The sequence below is a fragment of the Eutrigla gurnardus genome (assembly GCF_963514095.1).
Source record: "Eutrigla gurnardus genome assembly, chromosome: 8".
NCBI classification, from domain to species: Eukaryota; Metazoa; Chordata; class Actinopteri; order Perciformes; family Triglidae; genus Eutrigla; species Eutrigla gurnardus.
In genome coordinates this window covers 10,035,317-10,059,604 of record NC_139922.1, presented here as the reverse complement: position 1 = coordinate 10,059,604, position 24,288 = coordinate 10,035,317, and the positions used below count along the sequence as shown (strand labels likewise).

General features: G+C 40.9%; 1 protein-coding gene across 1 annotated transcript in view; it reads right to left on the bottom strand.

Moving 5' to 3' along the window:
• Positions 1–24,148, bottom strand: part of calcrl2 (calcitonin receptor-like 2) — a 30,127-nt gene extending 5,979 nt beyond the window's left edge. The window contains exons 1-9 of the mRNA XM_084014493.1: positions 24,021–24,148; positions 7,582–7,639; positions 7,321–7,489; positions 4,787–4,894; positions 4,414–4,526; positions 2,556–2,647; positions 2,072–2,195; positions 1,690–1,843; positions 48–108 (exon numbers count right to left, since the gene is read on the bottom strand). Of these exons, the coding sequence (XP_083870619.1) occupies positions 48–108; positions 1,690–1,843; positions 2,072–2,195; positions 2,556–2,647; positions 4,414–4,526; positions 4,787–4,894; positions 7,321–7,489; positions 7,582–7,639; positions 24,021–24,070 (929 nt within the window). The 5' untranslated portion in view covers positions 24,071–24,148. The remainder of the gene's footprint in view (positions 1–47; positions 109–1,689; positions 1,844–2,071; positions 2,196–2,555; positions 2,648–4,413; positions 4,527–4,786; positions 4,895–7,320; positions 7,490–7,581; positions 7,640–24,020) is intronic.
• Positions 24,149–24,288: the final 140 nt, after the last annotated feature.

The window sequence follows — 24,288 nt, the reverse complement described above, 5'->3', positions numbered from 1 at the left end:
ACAGGATGTTACAGTTGTGATGATAGAAGAACAGCATACACACTTACTTGTCGTTGAAGAAGATCCCGCGAGCAACAGCATAAGTGACAGCAGGAACAATGGGAAAACCTTGAGACAGAGCGAGAGAAGCACACACAGAAAGAGCCCACTGACATCACTCTGCAGTTACATCACATTGTAAAACATGAAGTGAAAAGTGATGCAGCACCTTAATATATAGGTGAGAGCAATTTTAATTAATGCTGCATTTTTTCAAGAAATAGTTTGACATGTTGGGAAATATTTGTATTCTTGCCGGGAGTTAGATGAGGATATCAGTCTCTTCAATATGTTGTTGGAACCAAGAGGTGTTTAGCTTAGCTCCATTATTTTTGGACATACTGTATATTGCTAAGTAGGAGTACAATATGAAGTGATCTAAAGGGGATAAAAGGCATTTTTCACTTCGGCTCGACCGACTACATTACATTTCTGCCAATTTCCTGCAAATGCTTCACACTGTCCCTTTAACAAAAGCTGAAGTCAGAAAGCTTTCAGCTGCTGTACCAGCAGCAACAGCAGTGGGCTCAAAGTGAAGGTGACATGTAGGACATCACATCACAGGCTCATTACACCGTACACATACAGAAAGATGTGAGAGAGGGCAGGAAAGAATCCATTACTAATACATAAGAGCTTGATGCCTGCACGAGAGCAGACATGAAAAGGACACTTATATAAGCACAGGCACATCCAGGCGTCAACGGCACACTTATGTATGGAATCATGGTGGAAATGTGAAGTTTTCTAAGTGCAACAGAATCATTTCAAGACTAAAATGTCACAAATTGCAGATGCCCTGATGATGATGATGATGATGATGATGATGATACATTCAGGTATGAGTAAATGTATGTTTTGAGACTCTAATTTGGAAATCTTAACAGTGCTGTTAAACTTGAAAATATTGTTGTTGCAGTAAAGTTTCACTTATTAGCATCTTGTGAGTGAATGACAGCCAGAAAATGCAACTGTTAATCCAAATTTATTGTTTTAATGCAATTTGTGTAACAATCCACTGGTAGCATTCCCTCATGCAGTTAAATGATGTCTCTGCAGACACTGTTTGAGGTCTTCCAGGTCTCCCAATTGTAAATAAGTACAGTTGGTATTTGTTGTTTGACATGGACACAACAACAAGCTGGTAGCACTGAAACTATACGCTGTATAAGTGGAGGTATTCATCGTGACTACGGTTTTGAAGCCTTGAGTTTGGCATTTTGGCCGATGACTTTACAGCTAAGCAGCTAAGTTTTCTAGTAATCTTAGTTGCTAGCGTGGTAACGATAGTAGCGAGACCGGGGTAGCAACCAGTTAATCACAAGGTAGCCATGCTCAAAAGCATTCCCTGCTTTATGGTCTATTTTACTCTAAAAGGACCATAATTTACTAAATGAACATCACACTGTATTGAAGAAGACTTGAAACTAGAGACTGAGACCATGAACTCATGTTTACAATGTTTACTGAGATAATCATTTAAGTTAGAAGTAGGGTCATTTTCTCGTAGAATTCCATGCAATCAGACTTCTTTTTGCACCCAGAGGAGTCGCCCCCTGATGGCCAACAGAGAGAACACAATTTTAAGGCACTTCAGTGTTGGCCTCTGTCGCCTGACTGAAGCCCAGAAGGAATAGTTTGGAGTCTCACCCCATCCCAGGACGTAATACCAGAAGAGCTGCTGTTCCCCGACAAAGACGGCCACTATGATGAGCGTGTGGAGGTAGATGCCTTCACACAGCATCCAGAAGTAGTTGGAAGTAGAAGTATACTGGGTCAGCACAGCCAGGACCTTACAGCTCACCTGACGGACAGGAAACACGCTTGAATTCAAGTCATGGATGAATACAAACCGAAATCCACCCACAGTTTGAGTGACGCACTGAGATAAAGACAATAATTCCTAATAATGAGCACACCATTAAATTAATTATGGGGAAATAAATGTAACATGGGGAAATTAGGCGAGTGAACTGAAATCCATTAGAGTAATGGGTCGAAATATACATGAAAGATAAATTCAGTGACTCACCGGGTTGCTGGTGTTTATAGCTTGGTTATTGGCCACATTGAGCGAGAGTATAGTAACAATGGAGTTCAAGATGAAGGAGAGAAACATGTTCTTGTGGAGGGAGATTCTCTGGCAGCTAAGACTCCTGAAAGAGAGAAGGGAGGTGTGTTTGTTAAGGTTTCTTTCGATATTTTAATGCTTTACAAACATTTTTGGACTGAAACTGCAAGAGCTGTTACGACCATTTTCTTGTCAAAATATCCTTACAATTATAACGACTGACTTTTTCCCTTTACAGCTACATTCATTAGATTTACACCAGATACCCAGCACAGGATCATGCTAGTTGTGATTATGTTCTAAACCTCACTATTGTCTCCTTACACACCAGTTTCTAACCATCACACACAAAGTGCCACTGAAACAGGAAATAAAAGGCCAGAGAGGTTTGTGAAGACTGTCGAGGTGTTGAGTCAGATCAGACCTGAGAAAAGTCACGACTCACTTGAAGTAGGAGAAGATGATCAGACAGATGACGAGGGAGACGATGGACAGGGCGTGTCCCACCATGGCCAGGTAGTAGAGACTGATGGTAAACTGCAGGGACGAAAAGAGGTTTGTTAAGCGTCACTATAAATCAATTCACTGTTCGAGGTTGAGGTCACGTTGTCTTTCGTTTTACTTTCCTGTCAACTTTCCCCCAGGGTGATTGCCTGCCCTATTGTATCTCACCTGTGTCCAATTTTCTCCTCCCCTCTCATGTATTTAAGCTGTAGAACCCCCTCCTCCTGGGCCAAACCTCTGTGTTTTTGTCTCTTCCAGATTGTTGTGCCGTTGCCCTCGCTGGGCCTACCTGTGTACCACACCAGAACTGGGTCCGTGGGTCCTGAATGTTTGTATTTTAGGTTCAAGTAAAGCTGCCTCGTAAAGCGGAGTGCATAGTTTGCATTTAAGTTATTAAGACACCTCTTTGAAGCACGGGCGAGAGCAAAGGAAGCGTCTGCAGAGAAAATGTATGGCAGGAAATTCAGAAAAGAAAAGAATTTCTGAACGGACATGAATTTATGCATAGTGAGATTTAATCACAATGTTGCCCAAATATCATGGCAAATAAATCAAATTCATTGGGGACAATTTTTACAAAGACGGTTTCTATCTGTGAGCACGGCTGCGAGTCGCCATCCTTCAAGTGGACCAAATCTGAAACGACGTATAGCCTGTAAAGTCACGAGGTGATGAAAATGATGAATCCTACATCACAAACTAGAGGAGGAGAATTCACAGTACATTTATATTTAAATCAGAACTCCACAGACACATATTGCTACATGTTAGGTGTCAAGTTTGTATTCCAAGGATGTAAAGTGGGGGAAAGATTTAAGGTGTGCTGCAAGAGTTTCAAAGAGTTTTAGGAGTCTTCCTGTGAGAGACTCACACGCTAACCTTTGATCCGATGGAGATTTTGACAGTTTTAAGATGGTCAAACTAGTTTCCAGGGCCCGGTTCAGAACACACAAGTCAGTGAGTCAAGACTGCGGTTTGCCCCTCAGCTCATGTTGTTATGCTCAGCTGTCCAAGCACGAATAACTTCTGACTATCACATATCATCGTCTGTCATAAACCCTTGTGGTGTTGCTTCCTGTGGCCAGCTCAGATTACATTTCCACACCATGCCAAAAAAAGGTGCAATGTTGCACTTTGCATTTTGTCCTTTCACAGTTCACACTATAGCGTTTAGAGCAAGTCAACCAGTGTTTTAGAGGTATTCATCCAGGGACATTAAGCAATGGAAGCCGCACTTAACTGCACTTGCATTTCAGGATTTAACAAAAATACACATCAATATCACCACTGAAGTAAACTCTCTAAATATAATATGTTGCGTTTTTCAAAATTAAATTGTGCACTTGCTTGGTCATTAAAATGTTCCATAATTATGCACCATAATACTGGTCAGAGAAAACAACAGCCACCGGGTCCACCACTCAGGGGAGTAAATAACTGTGAATGTGTTTGTATACTTTTATTTTAGCATTATGTTTTAATGTGTTACCTTCTTTTGATTATTTGATTATTCCACCTACCTGCCTGGGAACTAAAAGCCAGTACTTTACTCTCTCTCTCTGGTTTTATATCAGGTTGTTGTCCCTCTTCACATAAAGAAACATAAATACATACTTAGAGGCGCTATCTGAAGTCACATGCTTATGTGCATCAATGCAGTTAAAAAAGGCTACAAACCTTGTTTTTTCATGTGATATTTTTCTAAGTTGGTCAAAGGACCAGATCTAAATGTGTTTTTATCTGTTCCAAACACGGATAAACCTTTGAAATCCTCTCATACACCAGTTTTAGTGTTTTACCTCGAGCTTGTCTTTGGTGTAGGCTTGACACTGGGTGTAGTTAGTCCAGACCCGGTTGCTCTCTGGGTGGTGGAACCACTGGCCACCAGGATTACACACTTTGGTAACCTTCTCTGTTGAAGAATACATTACAGTTTACACAAACAGAAACATTATTTATGACACGATTTAGGGGACTTCTGGTGCCACATATACAATGAAAAACAAATTTTTCCACTCAACAATTTTAATTGTGTTTGCAATTATACAAACAGTCCAAAAGACACTCTGGGCTTATGCAGAGGAGAAAACATAAAGTAAAAGTACATCTCAGTATAGACAAAAGGAAACTAAAAGACACATAAGATACAGGTGTGCATGTGTGTGTGTTTACCAGCAGGGTCAAAGTCCAAAAAATATTCTGGACACATCTGCATGACGGTCCCTGGAGCTGAATCCCCCCAGCACAGCCAGCCGTCCCACGTACGGTTACAGAAATTACCTGCAGAGGACACGACGTAGAACTTACAGAGCTTACAGACACAGACATGAAAGCTAGATGTGTGTGTGAATGTGTGTGTGTGTGTGTGTGTGTGTGTGTGTGTGTGTGTGTGTGTGTGTGTGTGTGTGTGTGTGTGTGTGTGTGTGTGTGTGCATTAGCTTTTAAAATGGGACTTTAATGGAACACTTCTTTCTACAAGTGCAGCCTTATTAGATATTAATCAGTCACTTGCAATCCCTAACGGCAAGGAGATGAGAATGAGCACTGTGTAACCTTCTCTCACCTTTAGTTTAAAAGTGATGGAGGCAATAATTCCTTCTTGGCTGTACATTTTTGTGTGTATTGAACAGTTTGTCCATCTCTGGTGCTAGACACTAATTCCATAGTATTTAATGTTGCATGCTCTGCAGTCTTGTATGTGGGAGTTTCTGTAGGTGGCGCTGTTTGTCTGTTCAGCCATTGAGGCGACAGCAGTCCTGTTCATAAGCACTCCGTTTTTTCTTCTATTTAAATCAAATAAAATAATCACAAAAGGCATCACCTGCACAGCAGCACCAAGGAAAGAGGTTTTAGCCACTGATTGTTTACGACAGCAAAGGTAAAAGTAGATGGCCTAAATTCGGCCACGGTAAACTTTAATATCCAAAATAGGGTCTTTTGGGTGGTCATGATGCAGGAGTACACAAAGCACTCATAAAACCAGGTATAAATACTGTACAAATATATAATAAGAAGTCCCCCACTACCATCCCCCGAACACACCTGGAGATTATTTCTAAACAACCTCGATTGCTCCACGTTCCCGTATACTGTCAGTTTTGCACACGTCACTCACGCCGTGTCTGCAACAAAACCACTCAGGTAGGTTGAAGAGGACCTATTAAGCTTTTGCCCTTCCTTTAGTGTGTTATATAGTTTTGTACGTGTAAAAGGTCTCCAGAGTGTCAAAGCCTAAAGTCCAAGCTCTGCTGAATTTGTATCATTATTCCTCAGCAGAACAACTCCTGTTATCTGTTATGGAAAGGTGACATTTCTGACAAACACACTAAGCAGTTGACCAATCAGAGCAGACTGGGCTTTTGGGGAGGGAGGGGCAGGAGCTCAAACAGAGCGTTTCAGAGAGAGGCTGAGAAGAGGGGCTGCAACAATAAAGCATTTTTTGAGCGTTCAAGCATTTAAACATGTTCTAGTCCTCATCTGTAATACAAGTATGACACCATAAAAAAAGCAAAACGGGTCCTCTTTAAGGAAAAGAGTGTGGTTGACTTTAACTTGACTTCATAATAACTCACGCGACTGACGTGTCAGAATGTCAACCATTTACGTTTACTACATATGAGACATGAACAGCTCCCGAACTGAAGTGTTTGTTTGACCGATACAACTCCCACATCACCCTGAGTGGACTATCTATCGATGGTACTTCTGTTGCTTTGCCCGTTACGAAGGTGGGTGGTGCGTCACAAGAAAAGGGGAGCCAGGGTGTGAGTTTGATAGCATAGTTAGGACCTGTTGTGTAGAGGATCAGTTGGGTCACTGAGACCTTTCTCAGAACGGGTCATTAAACAATTGAGCAGCCGACACCTCATCATACCCAACAACATACTGGCCAACCTTATCGGGCGTACAGCTGTGTAATGAGTCTGTGCAGTCAGTGGGCCACATGTCAACAGAGAATCATAGCGGATTTAAATTTTTCATAAAGTGGCCTGCAGGATGACACATTAGTTATCTATTCAACATAAATTGTGAGTTGCACTTATATATTCCATGCGTCTAACTTCTGGCCCGTACAAAGTCTGTCGACAATAGACGGAAACCTGATGGTACCAGGTTGTACTGTGGCATGCTGGGAAACGGACCACAAAATAACATTTCAAAGGCAGCGAGCTGAGCAGGAATAACAGGCGCTGGGAAAAAGACAAAGGTCAAGTTTCCTTTCTTTCAGACCCACTTCCTCTCGCTCTTAGTGTGTAGAACAACCAGTCATACAGTCAGGGCATCAATAAAGTCAGTAGGGTTCATCCTCTGGGGACCACAATTAATAATTATTTATTTATATAAATAATAAATTATTGCAGTAAGCTGTATCTTACTGGTGTAGTAAAAGCATTTTGAAATTCTTCTGAGAATTTAGAAATAATGTACTTTTAATCCATTATATTCACATCGTTAAAGTAGGAGGCCATGGAATTAATGTCATGGAAACTGAAGCAAATTGAAAATGGATTAGTTTTAAAAGCATATCCTGTAACTAACTTAAAACTGCTGCCCCTGAAAACTGCAACTTGGATGCAAAATGTTAGTGATTAAAGTTTATCTGCCACCCGGCAGAAATAAAATGTGTTGATGGAGATGTAACTTCAAGCAGACGGCTGCTATCAGCTGAAATGTTAATAAGCAGAATGTTGGTATGGCCGTATCACCTTCTTCTGTACGCGGGGGATCATGGATTATCTTCAGGTAGCACTCAAACTGAGCCGCCAGGATCTGGCGTTGGGACTTTCCTAGTATGTTGGATGTTTCGTTCACCTGCTGCTCCTCCATCGCCTTCTCGACAGCCAGCATGGACCCCACATCCTCACACTGGCACACCTGGATAGGACACCACACTCAAGGCTTAAATATCAATTAGCTATTATTTATTTATTTATTCATTTTATGACTGAAAAGAAGAGGGCACTCACCTCTGTGCCCAATGCCAGTGCAGCTATCAAGGAGAGAGTTAGGGTCCTCCACATGTTTCTAAAAGGGAAACAAGAACAACGACAGTACAGTCAAGTCATTAGATATTATTACACCATATCAAGATGCTGTTATGTAATCCATGTCTTTGGACTGGGAGGAAGTCGGAGAACCCAGAGAGAACCCACGTTAACACGAACTCGACACACTAACACGAACTCCACACAAACCCTGGACCCTCTCGCTGTGAGGCTCCCCACTACACCACCGTGCAGCCCAACTCCCTTAGCCCCTAACCCTGCTGCAGTGGTTTCACAAAAAAAGTAAAAAAAACAAAAGACTTGCGGAAAATACAAGAAAAGTCAACCTTTGTGTTTTTATTGGAGGTGTTTCCTGGCAAGGTCAAGCTTTGAACAAGAGAACATGCTGCAAGGGCAGGACAGTATACAAATTCATATATATATGAATGTGTGTGTGTATATATATATATATATCTTTACTCAGATGAGGACCTAACACTTGTTCTATTTTTAGCTCTTACTGCATTGGCAATGATACGTCGTGGTTTCTTTGTTTCCTTCTTTTGACAAATGTACTTATTGTAAGTCGCTTTGGACAAAAGCGTCTGCTAAATGACCTAAATGTAAATGTAAATATATACACACACACACACAGTATTACAAAAACAATACCAGCCGACAGCAATGCTAATAGATCTGTGAGGCTGTAGATGTGATTTGAGCTAAATGCTAACCCTGGCATGCTAACACGCTGCGAATGTATTATAATTGTCGGCGGGGAAAAAGAAGTGAAAAAGAATTAAAAGAAGAAATTTGCAAATGCTTGTTGTGACTTTAATTCAAAATAGTTTGAGTGAGTTTGTGGTCTCACGAGTGCAATCATGGTTTTCTTGTTTATTTACAGTTCATGTATGTTCTCATCCGTCAGAACAGGAAGTCCGTGCTCTTCACTCAGGGTCGGAGAAACAGACGTGTGTTTGTTATTATTTTTGGGTGAAAGGGCAGCCAGTTCCCCTCAATGTTTCCTCCATAATGAGCCAAACAAGGGTGAAGTAAATCCTCGGTGTAAGGAGTCAGAGGAGACCAATTAATGCGACATAAAGTGTCTCTTTGGTGGGAAAACACGATGTCCTTTATTTATCTACCAGGGAGGAAACTGGCGACATTGTGTTTCAACGTAATATCTTCAACTGTGGTCTGTTATTTGGTTTGTAAAGGAAACATTTTCAGCTGAAGTGTAGAATTGTGCTGCACGTGTCTGCATTGGAGTTCTGAAAAGCCAAATTTGTCCCCACAGCAGTATTTATGTGAGCCTCTGGCCTCTCTGTGCATTATCTTCCATGATTTCAAATGTATGCTGCACAGACGGCATGTTTAATATTCACACTAAACAATAATCCTCTCTGGTTACTGTTACACACTGTGAGAATATTCACACGTAATAAAACAAAAACAATGATTTGTTTAAGTCCTTTGAAATTGTCAAACTGAAATGTAAATGGGATATTGGAAACGCTGGGGTTCAGGAGATTAAAGCAGAGTTTGAATGTTTGAAAGTTGAAAGCAGTCACAGTTCAAATGCATGCCAGCAGGCTCCTCTTTCAGGCCGCAGTAACAGAAACATTTTGTGTGTTGAGAATACCGGACACAGAAATGGAGAGGAAATGTGGGAAATGCTCTGCGTCAGGAGTGTGAGAGTTTTGGGAACCGGTTAGAACTAAAAATCATTCTTTATTTGGACTTGGTCTTTTTTCTTCCTACTTGCTCACTAGGGATGCAACATTTCTCAATAGAATATTGAACCGTACGGTATGCCATGCACGGTTCAATACGCACTTGTGAATTGAGGGTATTTCAGTTTTGCAATAAAATTTCACTTGAAGGCAGCATTTGTTCACGTGCTGCAGATAGGGAAACGTCTCAAAAAGTCTTAGCTCATAAGCAAAATAAACATAATTTTGGAAGATATAAATAGCATTTTTTTTCTACTTACACGCAAAATGTGTACTGAAACAGAACCAAAACCGTAACCCAAGAACTGAGGTACGTATTGAACCGTGGGCTAACTGTATTGTTGCATCCCTATTGCTCACATAGAGCAAGAGTGTCATGGCTGCTGATGAGCATATAGAGCATAAAAAAGACACGCCCCAGATTTAAGTGAAGCAGCCTTTAAATAAAAGATGTTTCCGGGAGCATTTAAAGCCTTTTAACACATACTCTGTGATTTTGTGTAATGGCTTGTACCCACGGGGAGTGATGTACGAAGGCTGTAAAGAAATAAGGTCCTTTGACTCACCCCAAGACACAACAGTAATTATTAAAACATATCCAGCACATAAGTTCTCAGTGTTCAAGAATTATATATTTATAACCTTTCAGTGTCTGTAGTGAATCGTGTTTTGATGCTGGAAAGGCCTGAATTTTTCTTCCACAAAACACAACCTGACGCTAAATAGTGCCAGCCGATGTTGAGGTCATCGATGTGAACTTCTACCACCATCATCATCTTGAAGCAGAGATTTGGTTTCAAATCATTGTGACTTGGTTTTGTTCAGGGGCCACCTCTGGTGCTAATGAAGCCTATGCAGAACTGTGCAAAGTGCAGTTCCACGAATGGCCACTAGATGCTGGCTCTTAAAACTCAAAAATGTTTTGCTCTCTATAGCTATAATTTCATCATTTCAGGTACGAGGGGTCTGGTTTTGACACTGTATTGATGATATGACAGAAAACTTGGGACATGATGACTAATGACTTGTCCATTTTATGTTTTTCAAGTTCATGGTCTCAAATTATGATCCCACTTAGAGGAAAGTAGACAATGAAGCAGGTAATGTTTTAGGACATGGCTATGTTGTGATTGACAGGTCAGACCATTGTGTGGCCATGACTCAGTAGTTAGCTAATGCCTGATATTCGTTTGATTACATTAATTTAACAGAATATGAATTATTATTATTGAACAGGTCAAATAAATTGGGCATCATTATTAGACAGTACTAATACCTTATCTTTTATTTTTTATTAAGACAAGATACTGCAAAAAGCCTGCATGTACCTTATTTTTTTATTTTTAACTAAGGGTTGACTTGACCTGACATAACCTGTGACTTGCCCTAGAAAAATAACTTGAGTTCCATGTATTTCATAAAGTCAGGCTTAAAACAAAGACATTTTCCATCCAAAAATGACAGAATCTGCATAGGAGGACCTCTAAAGCTGTCTCATTAACATGCTGTATCTTGTTTCTCGTAGTTTCTGTACCCAGTATACAAATGAGGTATAGTGTCCAATGTGTTAATTTGTAAGCTTTAGGGGTATAGCGAGGTGGGTTTTGTTATCTTTGGACTGAGCCAGAACAGCTGTTTCCTCCTATTTCCAGTCTTTGTGTGCAAAGCTAAGCTAACCTTCACATTTAACTCTCAGGCAAAAAGCACATTTTAAGAGTATTTCCCCCAAAAAACGATTCCTTTAACACTGGTCCTGCAGCTTCTTCCACTACCCAAAAAAGGTTTTAATATCGTTGACTCTGCGTAACACGCTGTAAGTGTTTATGCTGGGGATTAGCTTGGATTCTTTGAGAGCTTCCTCAAAGGGCACATGCTTCTCCAGCAAATCTAAAGTCACCGTTTACAATGCACTATGGGAAGGGAAACTGACGTACGTAATAAAGACACCCATCAAATCGCTGTTACTCTTATCGGTTGATGTAATAGATGACTGAATGCCCCTTGGCATGAGAAAACTTTTACTACAAGGAAAGTGTAGAGTAGATATTAGAGATAGCTTTTGTGCCTTTCCTCTCCTGCTTTCTCTCTCACATACACACATAAAGCATGCAATGCTCTAAACCTACCTAACCTATCTAACTCTGCTGAATTCACTTCACCAGAGCTCCCAGTTTGTCAGATGGTAATGTCAATCATCCAAACTTTCTAAGACAACACGCAGCACCAGCACATCAATTGTTCTCAAGGCCTTTCATCTGATCTTTAGATCAGAGATGCACCTATTGTATTTTTCTTGGCCTGATTTTATTAAAAATTCTGTCCTGCTGAGTATTTCCCCTGATTTCTTTCTAATGACTATAATGACAGCAATGCTCCAGATTAACTTTTCTTTTCACCACTATCCTGAAAAATCCAAACAATTCCAAAGTCAGTGTAAACTGACTTCAGGAAAGCATTATAATTTATCCTTTCCCAATACACAGTTTTACCGAATAGAGCTTGAACCCACCACAATGCACATCATTGGAACCTCCATTAATGTTGAATTACAGTATAATGAGTGAGCTTTATGTGAAAATGTGTGTGTGTGTGTGTGTGTGTGTGTGTGTGTGTGTGTGTTGTGTGTGTGTGAAGTGAAAGCCTCTGCAGCTGTTTTTGTCGATGTGAAAATATCATGTGGCGGCAACACATGTAAATGTGAGCAGCAAAACAAATGACAAATATGAGTCTAAGTGGGGGCTGCACGGTGGTGTAGTGGGTGGCACTCTCGCCTCACAGCAAGAGGGTCTGACTGTGTGTGTTCTGAACCGGTGTGTGTTCTGAACCGGGCCCTGGAAACTAGTTTGACCATCTTAAAACTGTCAAAATCTCCATCGGATCAAAGGTTAGCGTGTGAGTCTCTCACAGGAAGACTCCTAAAACTCTTTGAAACTCTTGCAGCACACCTTAAATCTTTCCCCCACTTTACATCCTTGGAATACAAACTTGACACCTAACATGTAGCAATATGTGTCTGTGGAGTTCTGATTTAAATATAAATGTACTGTGAATTCGTAGCACTGGCGCCTCACAGCAAGAGGGTCCTGGGTTCGATTCCCGGGTCGGGGTCAAATTCGGGGTCCTTCTGTGTGGAGTTTGCATGTTCTCCCCGTGTAAGCGTGGGTTCTCTCCGGGTTCTCCGGCTTCCTCCCACAGTCCAAAGACATGCAGGATGGGGATAGGTTAATTGATGACTCTAAATTGCCCGTAGGTGTGAATGTGAGCGTGAGTGGTTGTCTGTCTCTACATGTCGGCCCTGTGATAGACTGGTTACCTGTCTGTCTCTACATGTCGGCCCTGTGATAGACTGGTTACCTGTCCAAGGTGTACCCTGCCTTCGCCCAATGACAGCTGGGATCGGCTCCAGCCACCCTGCATCCCTGAATACAGGATAAGCGGTAGACAATGGATGATGGAGTCTAACTGGCTGATCACAATAACGAGCGATCAGCTGAAACACATCCGGCTTTGATCGGCAGCAGATTGATCGGTACATCTCTACTTCAAATAGTTTCCAGCCAAACAACACAGCCAACGTGATCTTACAGAAGTTTGTGAACTGACCACCTGGTGTTGCTACATAATGTGGAAAATGACATGCTGCCCCATTGAAACAACTGAACAGTAACCTTAGGAAATCAAAGATCCTGATTTGGGTTCGGAACCTTTTACGTAACTTCTTACATAGCCTACATTATTTTAAATAACTCAACACAGACTTTTGGTGTCACATGGGACACAAACGGCAGTCTCCTGGGTGACAGTCCAGTGCTTGACCCATGCGTCCACCTCAACCTCGTCCATCCGAACCCGCTTTCGCTGCCAAGGCGTCGTAGAGCAATAGACTCAGTATGAAGAGAAAGATAGTTCACACAGCATGAGCAGGGGTGGAGGTGGACAGGTCAAACAAAACACAGGACTTTCACTCAGGAGACCATCCTTTGCATCCTGTGTCAAACTAAAAGTAAACATCAACATTTCGTACATGGTGTCTAATGGTTTCTATTCTATTATAGAAACCATACCGTATATTTACAGGGCGTTACTGACATGTGCAAAAGTGGCGCTAAAGGAGTATGTAGAGCTTCATAGTTCGTTTTTTTCTTATTTAACTCATCAAGTAGCCTAAACAATATTTAAATTGTGTCCACGTCAGACTCACAAACACCTACAAACAGACATTCAGTCATAATTACAATTCCATTCAAGTAAGAACCACACAATGAAAGCCTGTTATGGACACAGTTGCCTCTAACAATGTATTGTACCCCATCAGGACATTGGACGTTCAAGGTCACATATGCTTGCTCACACACATTGTTATACCTTGGCAGCGCTCGCTGTATGCCATTGGCACCGACGGCCACAGCACGCAGTCTATCTGAGGACGGCAGCCAAGTAGTTTGCTATGTCTTTGTTTTCTGGGAACAATAAAGCTGAAAGGCTGCTGCATTTGTCACTTCCTTGGTCCATTATTTTGTCCAGGGCCAACACCTCTAATCAGTACACAGTGCATCACAGTAAGTGATCAAGAACATCGGGTACGTATGAAATACTAAGTAACAAAAACACAAGTGCATTGACAAGATTAACTGAGGAAAGTGCAGAGACACAAAGATCACAGTGAAAGGAAAACGACTTGCAAACAGTTCAAATTAGGTTTATAGTTGACCTTGTAATGCCAATCAAATGAAGCCCACTTTACACAGTGCAGGTCCATGAACACATTTACAACATAAATGTGTTATGACAAAGTTAGTGTGTCTAAACTTTGGGTTTTCAGCATCTAGATAAATCTTGGGACATATATCGGAGTTTATTCGCACATTCTACCACTGTCTCACTCCTTCTCATATTATCTCGTGTTTTCCTCTCTTTGCTGTTCTTTGAAAGTCTTTCCCCCTCAAACTGCCTCTGTCCTACTCTGTTGTTTCTCTCCGACACTGTCGTCTGTCACCATTTATCTCAGTCACTCTGTCTCACGTTGAGTCTGTGTGTGTCCCTAACTCTGTCCAGCCCTTCTGCTTAACATTTTATTTCATGTCCTTTCAGTCACCTCGATTCTGGAAAGGGATAAGCGAAAATAACACCTAAATCACCCACATGACAGTGACCCTTGAAGTGGAGCTTAGAGGAACATCAGAGTCTGAATACTACATATGACAAAAAGTTGTATAAGCTCTTTGTGGATCCAGAGGGGGCTGTGTGCTCAGAGTCAGACTCTGCTGCTGTGATTTAGATCCAACTGTAACATCATGAGTCAGTCAATGTTATAAGAATGCTAAATTGGTGGAGGACTCCTGGTATTCAATATTTTTCTTACTATCCGTTAACCTCCGTTAACACATGAAAACCAAAACAAGCAATTAATTAATTAACAAGTGTATGTGTATGTAAAGCCTGATTATTATTGATTTGGATTGTCCAAAAACTGTTAAGAATCACTGAGCCACATGTTGCTTCAGTCACATACAGAAAGTACTCTCCAATATACACTATTTCCTTCTGTTTGAGTAGAGTTTACAAGTATGCAAGTAGTTGTTTAACAATGGTATTTTTCCTCCTCTAGGTCTCTGACCATCTCACTATATGTTTAATAGTGTCTGCTTAAGTATAAATAGCACCACGGCCAATGGTCAAAACATAAATCACTGGTAAATGTTGCTGCTTCTGCTGGTTGATAAATCTCCTGATCTCTGGACTTTCCTTTAAAGGAGTCCTGATTTCTTTCTCCAGGATGATGTTTAGATGGTCTGAGAACAGTCATGGACAAACTGGAACACTTTGTCTGGTAACAGCTGTAGAAACAACCCGTGTATTTAGGAACATAGACTGTGTATAAGAAGTGGACGGTTGTCTGTGGTTTACGGTTTTACCGCCTCTGCATTTTGGCCATCGCCATCTTGGATCGCACACAAGTGTAGATTGTCCCCCCATAATAATAATCATTTACATTTAAATAGGACTTTTTTATGGTACTAGAAGTCGCTTTACATACTGCCCTATCAAAACTAAGTAAACAAATCTTGATTAAGGGTTGAAAACAAACAGAGGTTAAAACCTGAAGAAGAAGGTGGGAGTTAGGTGGGGAATGCTAGTGTAAAAATGTGTGTTTTGAGTGCAGATTTGAAAGAAGAGAGGGTTGGGGAGAGTTTGATGTGGGAGTGAAGTGAATTCCATAGGGTGGGGGCAGCAAGTGAGAAGGCTCGATCACCCCAAGTCTGGCGCTTTGTCCAGGGGACATGCAGCAGGTTGGCAGAGACGGACCTGTTATTGAGGGCCTTGTAGGTGGTGAGTAAAATTTTGAAGTTGATTCAGTGTTTAATCGGAAGCCAACGAAGTTCACAGAGGACAGGTGTGATGTGTTCTATGGAGCGGGTACCGGTGAGGAAGGGTGAAGCAGAGAGAAAGTTATTTTGCATCCAGGTCTTATTGTCAGTTGGAGAGGGTTGAGAGGGTGGATGCAGTGATGGTTTTGGAGGGGAGGTAACCTTGTATCCGGCTCCAACTGCTATCAAAGCTTCCATAATTCAAGGTAAACTTTACAGCTAAGTGTTTAGGTCATCTTAGATGCTATTTGCATTGGTAGCGATGGTAGCAAAGCCGTGGTAGCAACCACAATGGTACCCACGCTAGTCTAGTTAACTCTAAATGGACAATAATATACTCAATGAACATCATGCTGTATTGAAGAAGACTTCAAACTAGTGATTGACACCATAAACTCATGTTTACAATATTTACTGAGATAATAAATCAAGTGAGAAGTAGCGTCATTTTCTTAGAGACTTCTATACAATTTTATTTCTTTTTGCAACTAGAGGAGCCGCCCCCTGATGGCCAGTAGAGAGAATGCAAGGTTGAGGGACAGTATTGGTTTCACTTACCATAACAGAGGTCCCGCCCTAATCATAAAATATAGTATCAGCCTTCAAAAATCCACGTCCAACTCTAAAATGCCTTCAATCTGCTGTCGAAGCGACTGCAGGGTGCTGAAACCAACTGACGAGAGCTGCAGCAGCGTCTCTCAGCAACCGGAGCACTCAAGGTAAGTGATGTTTCCCATGAATCACACACCAAGCAACACAGATACCAAGCACAATGACAAAACAGTCCAATGGTTTTGGAGAAATACTGGAATGAACAAAAAAAATACAATCAAGATGTGACCAAACAACAGTTTCCTCTGATTGGGTTAAACAGCTACTTCACAAGGGTTTAAGGCAAAGACTTATTCTGATTAAATTAATAAGATATTTAATGGAAAGAAGATTAATATTTTTTTCACAGTGCATCTTGAGGGACCTGCACGCCAGAAACAAAGAATGTAAAGACTTGTTTGAGCCTTGGGGTCCTTTACTTTATATTAAGAAGCATTCCAAAGGAGACAAGTCACAAGTGAGGAAATTAAACACACTTAAACACTCAAAAATAAATATGTTGCCCCCCCCCAAAAAAAAAGAATCTTTCTTAGAATTTATTGTTAAACTAGAGATTAAAAATAAATCATTTATTTGTACAATGTTTTCTTGCTGGGAGGTCGAATATGAATACAGTATGACATAACATCTGCATATCAACATACGCTTCATGTGATTAAATACAAACGGCACTTTTTAATGAGGCTCACTTGGACGCAGTCTGGCACAGAAAAGCCACTCCTGGCAACAACAAACAACAACAAGTTAGGCCAGCGTTCCAGCCTTTCATCCCCGTCCAATGGTTAAGTATCTGCAGTCTGTAATGTTTTATCTATTGTCAAAGTTGTTTACGGGCTGCACGGTGGTGTAGTGGGTAGCACTGGCGCCTCACAGCAAGAGGGTCCTGGGTTCGATTCCCGGGCCGGGGTCAAGTTTGGGCTCCTTCTGTGTGGAGTTTGCATGTTCTCCCCGTGTAAGCGTGGGTTCTCTCCGGGTTCTCTGGCTTCCTCCCACAGTCCAAAGACATGCAGGATGGGGATAGGTTAATTGATTACTCTAAATTGCCCGTAGGTGTGAATGTGAGTGTGAATGGTTGTTTGTCTCTACATGTCTCCCTGTGATAGACTGGTTACCTGTCCAGGGTGAACCCTGCCTTCACCCAATGACAGCTGGGATTGGCTCCAGCCCCCCGTGACCCTGAATACAGGATAAGTGGTAGACAATGGATGGATGGATGGATGGATGGAAAGTTGTTTACTGATGAACTGTTGGAATTTTCTGCACGCCCACTTTCTCTCCACCTGCACCACCCTCTAAATCAATTAGTGACGTGCTACATTTCCCAGAATACCTTTGGAAAATGTCCAAGGAACAGTCATTTTTCCATTTGGAAACGGAACTGTTGTGGAAAAACTGGTACCTGTTGTGGTATACTGGATTTCTCCCAGTATGACTGTTACATGTTCCCTAGGATTAAATGATTGCCTTTAAAGTTGAGCAGAAACAGCGTTTCAAGAGAACCTAGCTTCAGTATTGTGATGTCTTTCCGAGTGAAACAGGATAGACAGATGGGCCATAATGTTTCAGGAAAAAGATTAGCTTGAGTCCTTCTCCATCTCTGTTCCGTTAGAAGTTACAGATTGATGGATGGATGGATGGATGTCAGGACAATATGAACATTTCACGTCATTTGTCATTTTTCTGTCCTGTATTTTTTCCTTTCTACCAGGATAATGAGCTAGACATCTTTTTCATCACTCATGATTATATTCGTGTTTATCCCAACAATGAAAATTCACCATGATCAACTTATTGTGAGTGGTTTTCATTCTTATGTTAAGGCATTTTAATTTCAGCTTTAAAATCTGAGGAACTGACCCAAAGACCTGTTTCAATCATTTAAATATATTCAATCAACTCCACAGTATCTGCTAAAAATATCTAATGTCTCTATGTTTGGTTAGTGACCACCAGAATGGAAAAATCCCGTAATGACTGTGCATTTATGTAATCTTTCACTCCTCATCCTTAAACCTCCCCATGAGAGTCATGCTGCTCTCATGGGACCATGGGATGATGGGAAAGCCAAACATTGCTGTTTTGTTAAACCAGATTTAGCTTTATTGGCCATTGCACCCAGTGAAATGGACTGCAGATGCTGCTGTGACGTTTGTCCCGACCCCAGAGGTCGTTATTGCCTGAGGTACAGTGTGAGCAGCAGTAAAAATATGCATGTGTTGCCATAGAATTCTTTTTTTCAAGGTGGAAGGAATTTGATATTTGCTGCAGGGACGTGTTAAATTTGCATTCTGTTGCATTCGGGAAGTATTGAACTTAATCTGAGACACAGGGATAACATATGCTTAAGAACCGAACAAAAGCCTGGACTGAAAACTTAACTGAGAAAAAAACAACTGTGGGGCCTAAAATAACCCTGAGAGCTGATTGGAATTCTTCTGCTGCTGTCAACAGCAAATGAGAAAAGAACATTTTATTATTAAATGATACACTTTTAATAAAGTCAAAACAAGTACGACTCAAAGGAACAATTGAGTGCTGTGCTACAGACGAGAGTGTATCGCAGAGATATAATAAAAATCCAAAGGGAGCAAAAACACACGGCCAATCATTCCAGAGTTGACCAAGAATGAGAAGCAATGGGTCGAACCTCATACATTTCAAGTCTCTGCAGACCCCAAACCACAAACTCTGGCAGCAACTAACAATCCTGTTCACTATCAAGTCATTGGCTGATGTTAATTCCAAAGAGAAGTCCTCAAATAAAACCAGCAACTATTCACATTTGGGAAGAAATGTTGCAATTGAAATGTCAACATTTTGAATTGATGATAATTAATTGTGTGTACATAGACTAATCGATCTACTAAGCTCTAAGAAGTACAATACATACTATTAGTGTTGGAAGAAGTATCCAATCCAGCCTTCACAAGTCCTGATTTCAAAGTATTGAATTATTATCAGCCAAATGTACTTTAAGTATTCAAAGTAGATGTTCTGGTTCCACTGATTTCTTCTCTCATTACATTAGCCAGGTTGGATAGCGTTTATCTTTTTCTTGTTGTTTAGTCCCGTGGTTGCCGACCCAGGGGTCAAGCCCCTACACAGGGCCACAAGATAAAGGTCGAAAAAAGGGTTCATGACATTACAAAGAAATAGTGTATTCATGAATACTTTTCAATTCAAAAATTCCTCTCATCTCCTATTTATCAATCTAGATTGTTTTGTGATGAGTTGCCTGTGTAAAAACGCAAACTATTTGAGGTGAACTGTCCCTTTAAGTAGAGTACCTCCAGCACTATGAATTCCCCTGACTCAGGGATGTATGCTCTAAAACGTGGCTTCCTTACAGCGTGTCTGTCAACTTTATTTCCTTCATTCGGAAAAAACTGCAGGAGACAAAACATTTCTGGATTTTGGATTTACCATGAATTACACATTTGATGTTTGTCAAGTTAAAATATATACATATACATATACTGTATACATAAAGTTGGAATATTTTGTTTTCAGACACAATCCTCTGTTTATTCTTATTTAAATGCATCCGTAATCACTTTCGACCAGGTGCAATGATTACAATATGTTTCACAATTACCCAGGTGAAAATGAATATAATATAATAAAAGACAAGCCATTTGCAAATTATTACAACTTTACAATGTAGTTGAGTGAGATTTACTTTAAAATTCAGCTCTGAATCCAGTGATAAATTCACTCTTCAGCTATTTCATGTTCATGTAATAAACTGCTCTTGTATCAAACTGTCAGAGCTCATTCGTGAAGCTGTCCGGGGCGAAAAAAACACAGTATCCGTGTGTGTGTGTGTGTGTGTGTGTGTATGTATGTATGTGTGTGAAGACAGAGGAAGGATGAAGGTTAAGAAGGATGCTATTATCTTCCTCTGTCATCATGCAACCACTTCCTCCACCCCCCCCCCCCCCCCCCTCGCCCATCTAAACAGCCCAACAGGTTAAAAATAAGCCATTGTTACACACAAATAGAGACAGAGGGAAACGACCTCACAGCCATTTAATAAGAACACTCAAATTCTCAAAGAATGGTCGTTATTATGGAATTAAATAAAAAATTGCAGACGTGAAGCAGGGACTGAATGTATCATTATTTTCATTATAGATAAGTATCTCTGCCAAGTTTAATTTATGTAGCAGATTTCATAAGACCAAAGTAGACTCAATGTATATTCAAAATAACAGAAAAAGGATAAGATCACAAAAACAGGTATTTTTATTAAAAATTTAATAAAATATTTATAATAATAATACAACTGCTAACAATAAGAATGATAAGAATACTACTCTTCCTCCTACTGCTACTGCTATTCTTATTATAATTATGTAAAAATAATAATAGTAATAATACTCCTACTACAACTACTAATATTAATAATAATTATATAATACTCCTCCAACTACGACTAGTAATAACAATAATAATAATAATATTAATAATAATAATAATAATAATAATAATAATGGTAGTAATAATAATAATTGATCAATATGTGCATGTCCATGGCTAATCCCACTGCTGGACCCATCAGCCTAATATTAGTTGTGCTCATTTACAACTGTATGTATCTTGTGTTTGCAGCAAGTCCGACCTTTTGAAAACATGTTTTATTGAACGTTTGATAACTCCATTAACTGCTGACCGCTGAGCTGAAGTTGAGTTGCATAGATTACAATGAGAGCCTACTGTATCTGCTACAGGAGACGTGCGATTGTATTAATGAATCTAGTGTTGGCAGTTTGTATTTCATTTGCTCAAACATCAGCTGTGGTACACCTGTCCTGCACACACCATCATATACATCCATGTGCATTCATTTTTATCATGAGTGTACACATGTCTACCACAGAATTATTTATAACTGACAAATAAAGATTTGAAACTTGTTGGACATGTGATTAATGTGAGCCAATTAGCAAAAAATAGTTAAAAAGTATTGTAAACCTGCAACGTTGGGAAATAATTCTCTCACAAGGCTCCACCCATTTCACTAGGGCGAAAAAAAACCCCGTTGTGAGCCAAGTATGTAGCAGAGTTGGTGTCAAAAAGCAGTCAACACACAAAACCATGTAACAACCACAAGTAGGTTCAATTACAGGTCAAACAGGGTACTTGAACCTGCCGACGGGGGGGGAGAGAAGACAAAAGGATACACTGCGTCTTCAAAGAACGATTGTTTTTGGATCCAGTCTCCTAGCTGAGACTGGGTATTTATCCTGAGTTGGTCAGCACACACAGTCCAATGTTACGTTTTTGGACATCCTTCCTTCAGTTCTGGGGCTCTGCATCCGTTTTCTACTATGATTGAGTGTACATCTTCTGTCCTATGTGTTAAAGTCCAGTGTTTTCTGTGGAAAGTGGGCTCTTAGCACTGTCTGATCCTGTAAATCACTTACAAGTGCCGCGCACTGAGCTGTCCATGTCTAAGTGTTTACAGACTTGGTTATTTTCCCATAGCCGGACCCAAACATAGCTCCTCCAGCTTGGAACCATGCCATGTGGTTTCTTTTTGTTTTATTATTTAATATATATCCCCGGGGCTATAAAAACAAAACAGAGAATAGAAGCATCGCTCCCGAGACACAATATGATCAAACCATATGAACACAACGGCGTCTCCTTAACTCGTCAATCCACTGCCATAGCCTGGAGGCGTTGGTGAGGGAAAAACATCAGCACCACTACAGCCGTCTCCCCCACCCGTCAGTCAGTGTGGGAGCCAGCACACCCTGACACAGTTCTCAGATATGGTCAGCCTGACACCACGTTCATCACTGAAGCATCTATTCTCATGTCTCAGGTTTTTCCCTCCGTTTCTCCATCTTTTGTCTCATGTTTTCTCTTCATGTTGAATCAACAAGATGCTTCTCGTTGATGAAGCAGTCTTTAAAGAGCAACAAATAGCTATAATTAAAATACTAATAGAGGGAGTTGGTGTTTTGCTCGGGATAATTCTGTTCATGTCCTATTGTGCAAAATAATAGGAAATATTTGCCACTCTAACGACAAACCCCTGCAATTATTAGTACGCAACCCTGGCGTGTCAGTTATCTCCCCCCGAGCCTAAAATAAGCACGTTTTTTTAGGTACTTGAAGTGTGTGTGTGGGGGGCTGGGGCTGGGGGGGGTTGGTTGGCTTGTTTGTGTTATGAAGGGGGGGAATGGACAGCGAGTTGGGGGTTGGGACCAAAGTAGCTGCCAAAACACTTATTAATACACTGTTAGCTGCCTGGCAAGAGCAGGCTGTTCCAGTCAAAGACCCGCTGGGGCACGGGTGGGGTGAACGTTTCCCACGGCCAGTCAGACCATCAGAGACCAGCCGTTCATTCTGAGGCATTCAAAAGTTAAGTAAGGAGCTGGTCTCAGATCGATGTCTTGGGCGTGAGGATTACAACTTGGCAACACTTGGCGGAGGGGGTAAAGGGTATTCCTGAAGACACTCCGCTGAAATGGAGCCAATTACAGATAGAGACACACAAAGCAAACGTGGAAACAGCTTCTGCCGGTGAAATTAAAGTGAGTGTCACTCTATTAAAAAGAGTGACAAGCAAGGAATATGATTACAGATACGTATATACAGGTCTCCTTTTCTGTGTGGATCAGGCACATGTATAAAGAGATCCATCCCTGCCAGTCTGTAAGGTTTACTGGTGATTACTAATGTGCATGTAAAAGTAAATGAAAATCCCAGAGGAGCAATGCAAATTCAGAGAGACGATAACAAAGCACCTGTAAGCACATGAAGGCTGAGCAGGTTCAACGTGGCCATATGCATCTATACTGCCATGCCCCCGACATTGTTTTACTCCGTGTTGCTGCTTTGGATGTGGATCACTGGGATGAACCCATCCGTCATAAATAATTAGGTTTCATTCATAACAACTACTTCACCTCAGGTTACACAAAAACTTCCACGACTTCTGCTTTAAAAAGTAAAAAGTATGAGCAGCTGATTGAGTCCGGGGGCTCTGTGACTCGAATCAGCCTCCAGTCAAATCGCTGCAATACTACCCATCCTTACAGTCACGCCATTCACTTTTAACTCACTGTGCCCACATAGCAAAACTGGTCTGGCCCAGTGATGGGCTCCTGTATGTTGACCAAGAGCTCATCGGCCATCTGTTGTGTTTCATATTAGTGGAGATAATCACGCCGACACTCCATTCAACTCTATTCTATTTCTATTCATATACCTAGAATTGCAACTGTAGAAGCAGGCATCAAGCCAACTCAGGGTGTGACCTTCCCTCAACCTGCATTCATCCTCAATGATACACTTTACGACTCTGCAGCAAAAAGAAAAAAATGTTGGCACTCTTATATTTCTTTAATAATAATATAATACCCTTCAGTGTGACTGTAGCAGTCAATGTTTACTTTATAGTGACCTTAATATGAGTTCTTTACCTACATTTTATAATCCTCATAATGTTCCTAAAGTCACTTAACTTTTCTTGTGATATAAAAGTGATGTTGTTTTCTATTAGTATTTATATAAGTGTCATTACTGTGTTTACTGCTGCACAGCCATAGCTTCTCATCACGAGTGTAAAACCTCCCATCATGACTTGTGTGTGGACATATTTGACACGATCACGTTCATTCAAGCCTCATAAAACAGCTGCAGTAAGTGAAGTAAGCTCTTCTTTTGGGTGAAACGCAGGGAATTGCATGCCTACCTTTTCTTCGAGTGAGCTGTCAAACCGTCTTTTCCTCCAAATATTCCCATGCTCGCATGATCCGAGCACAGATTGGTCTCATGCTGTGTGACAACACTGACCAACCACGACCACTCAACCACAGCGGTCTAGCTGGGCACGGTAGCGAATACGTAGCTTCCTGTTATCTCTTTCAAAATAAAACACTCACTGGTAAACGCCAAAAAAAGAACAAGCATTGAAGTTTAGGCACTAGTTTATTCCATGATTTAAAGTCTATATTAGACCA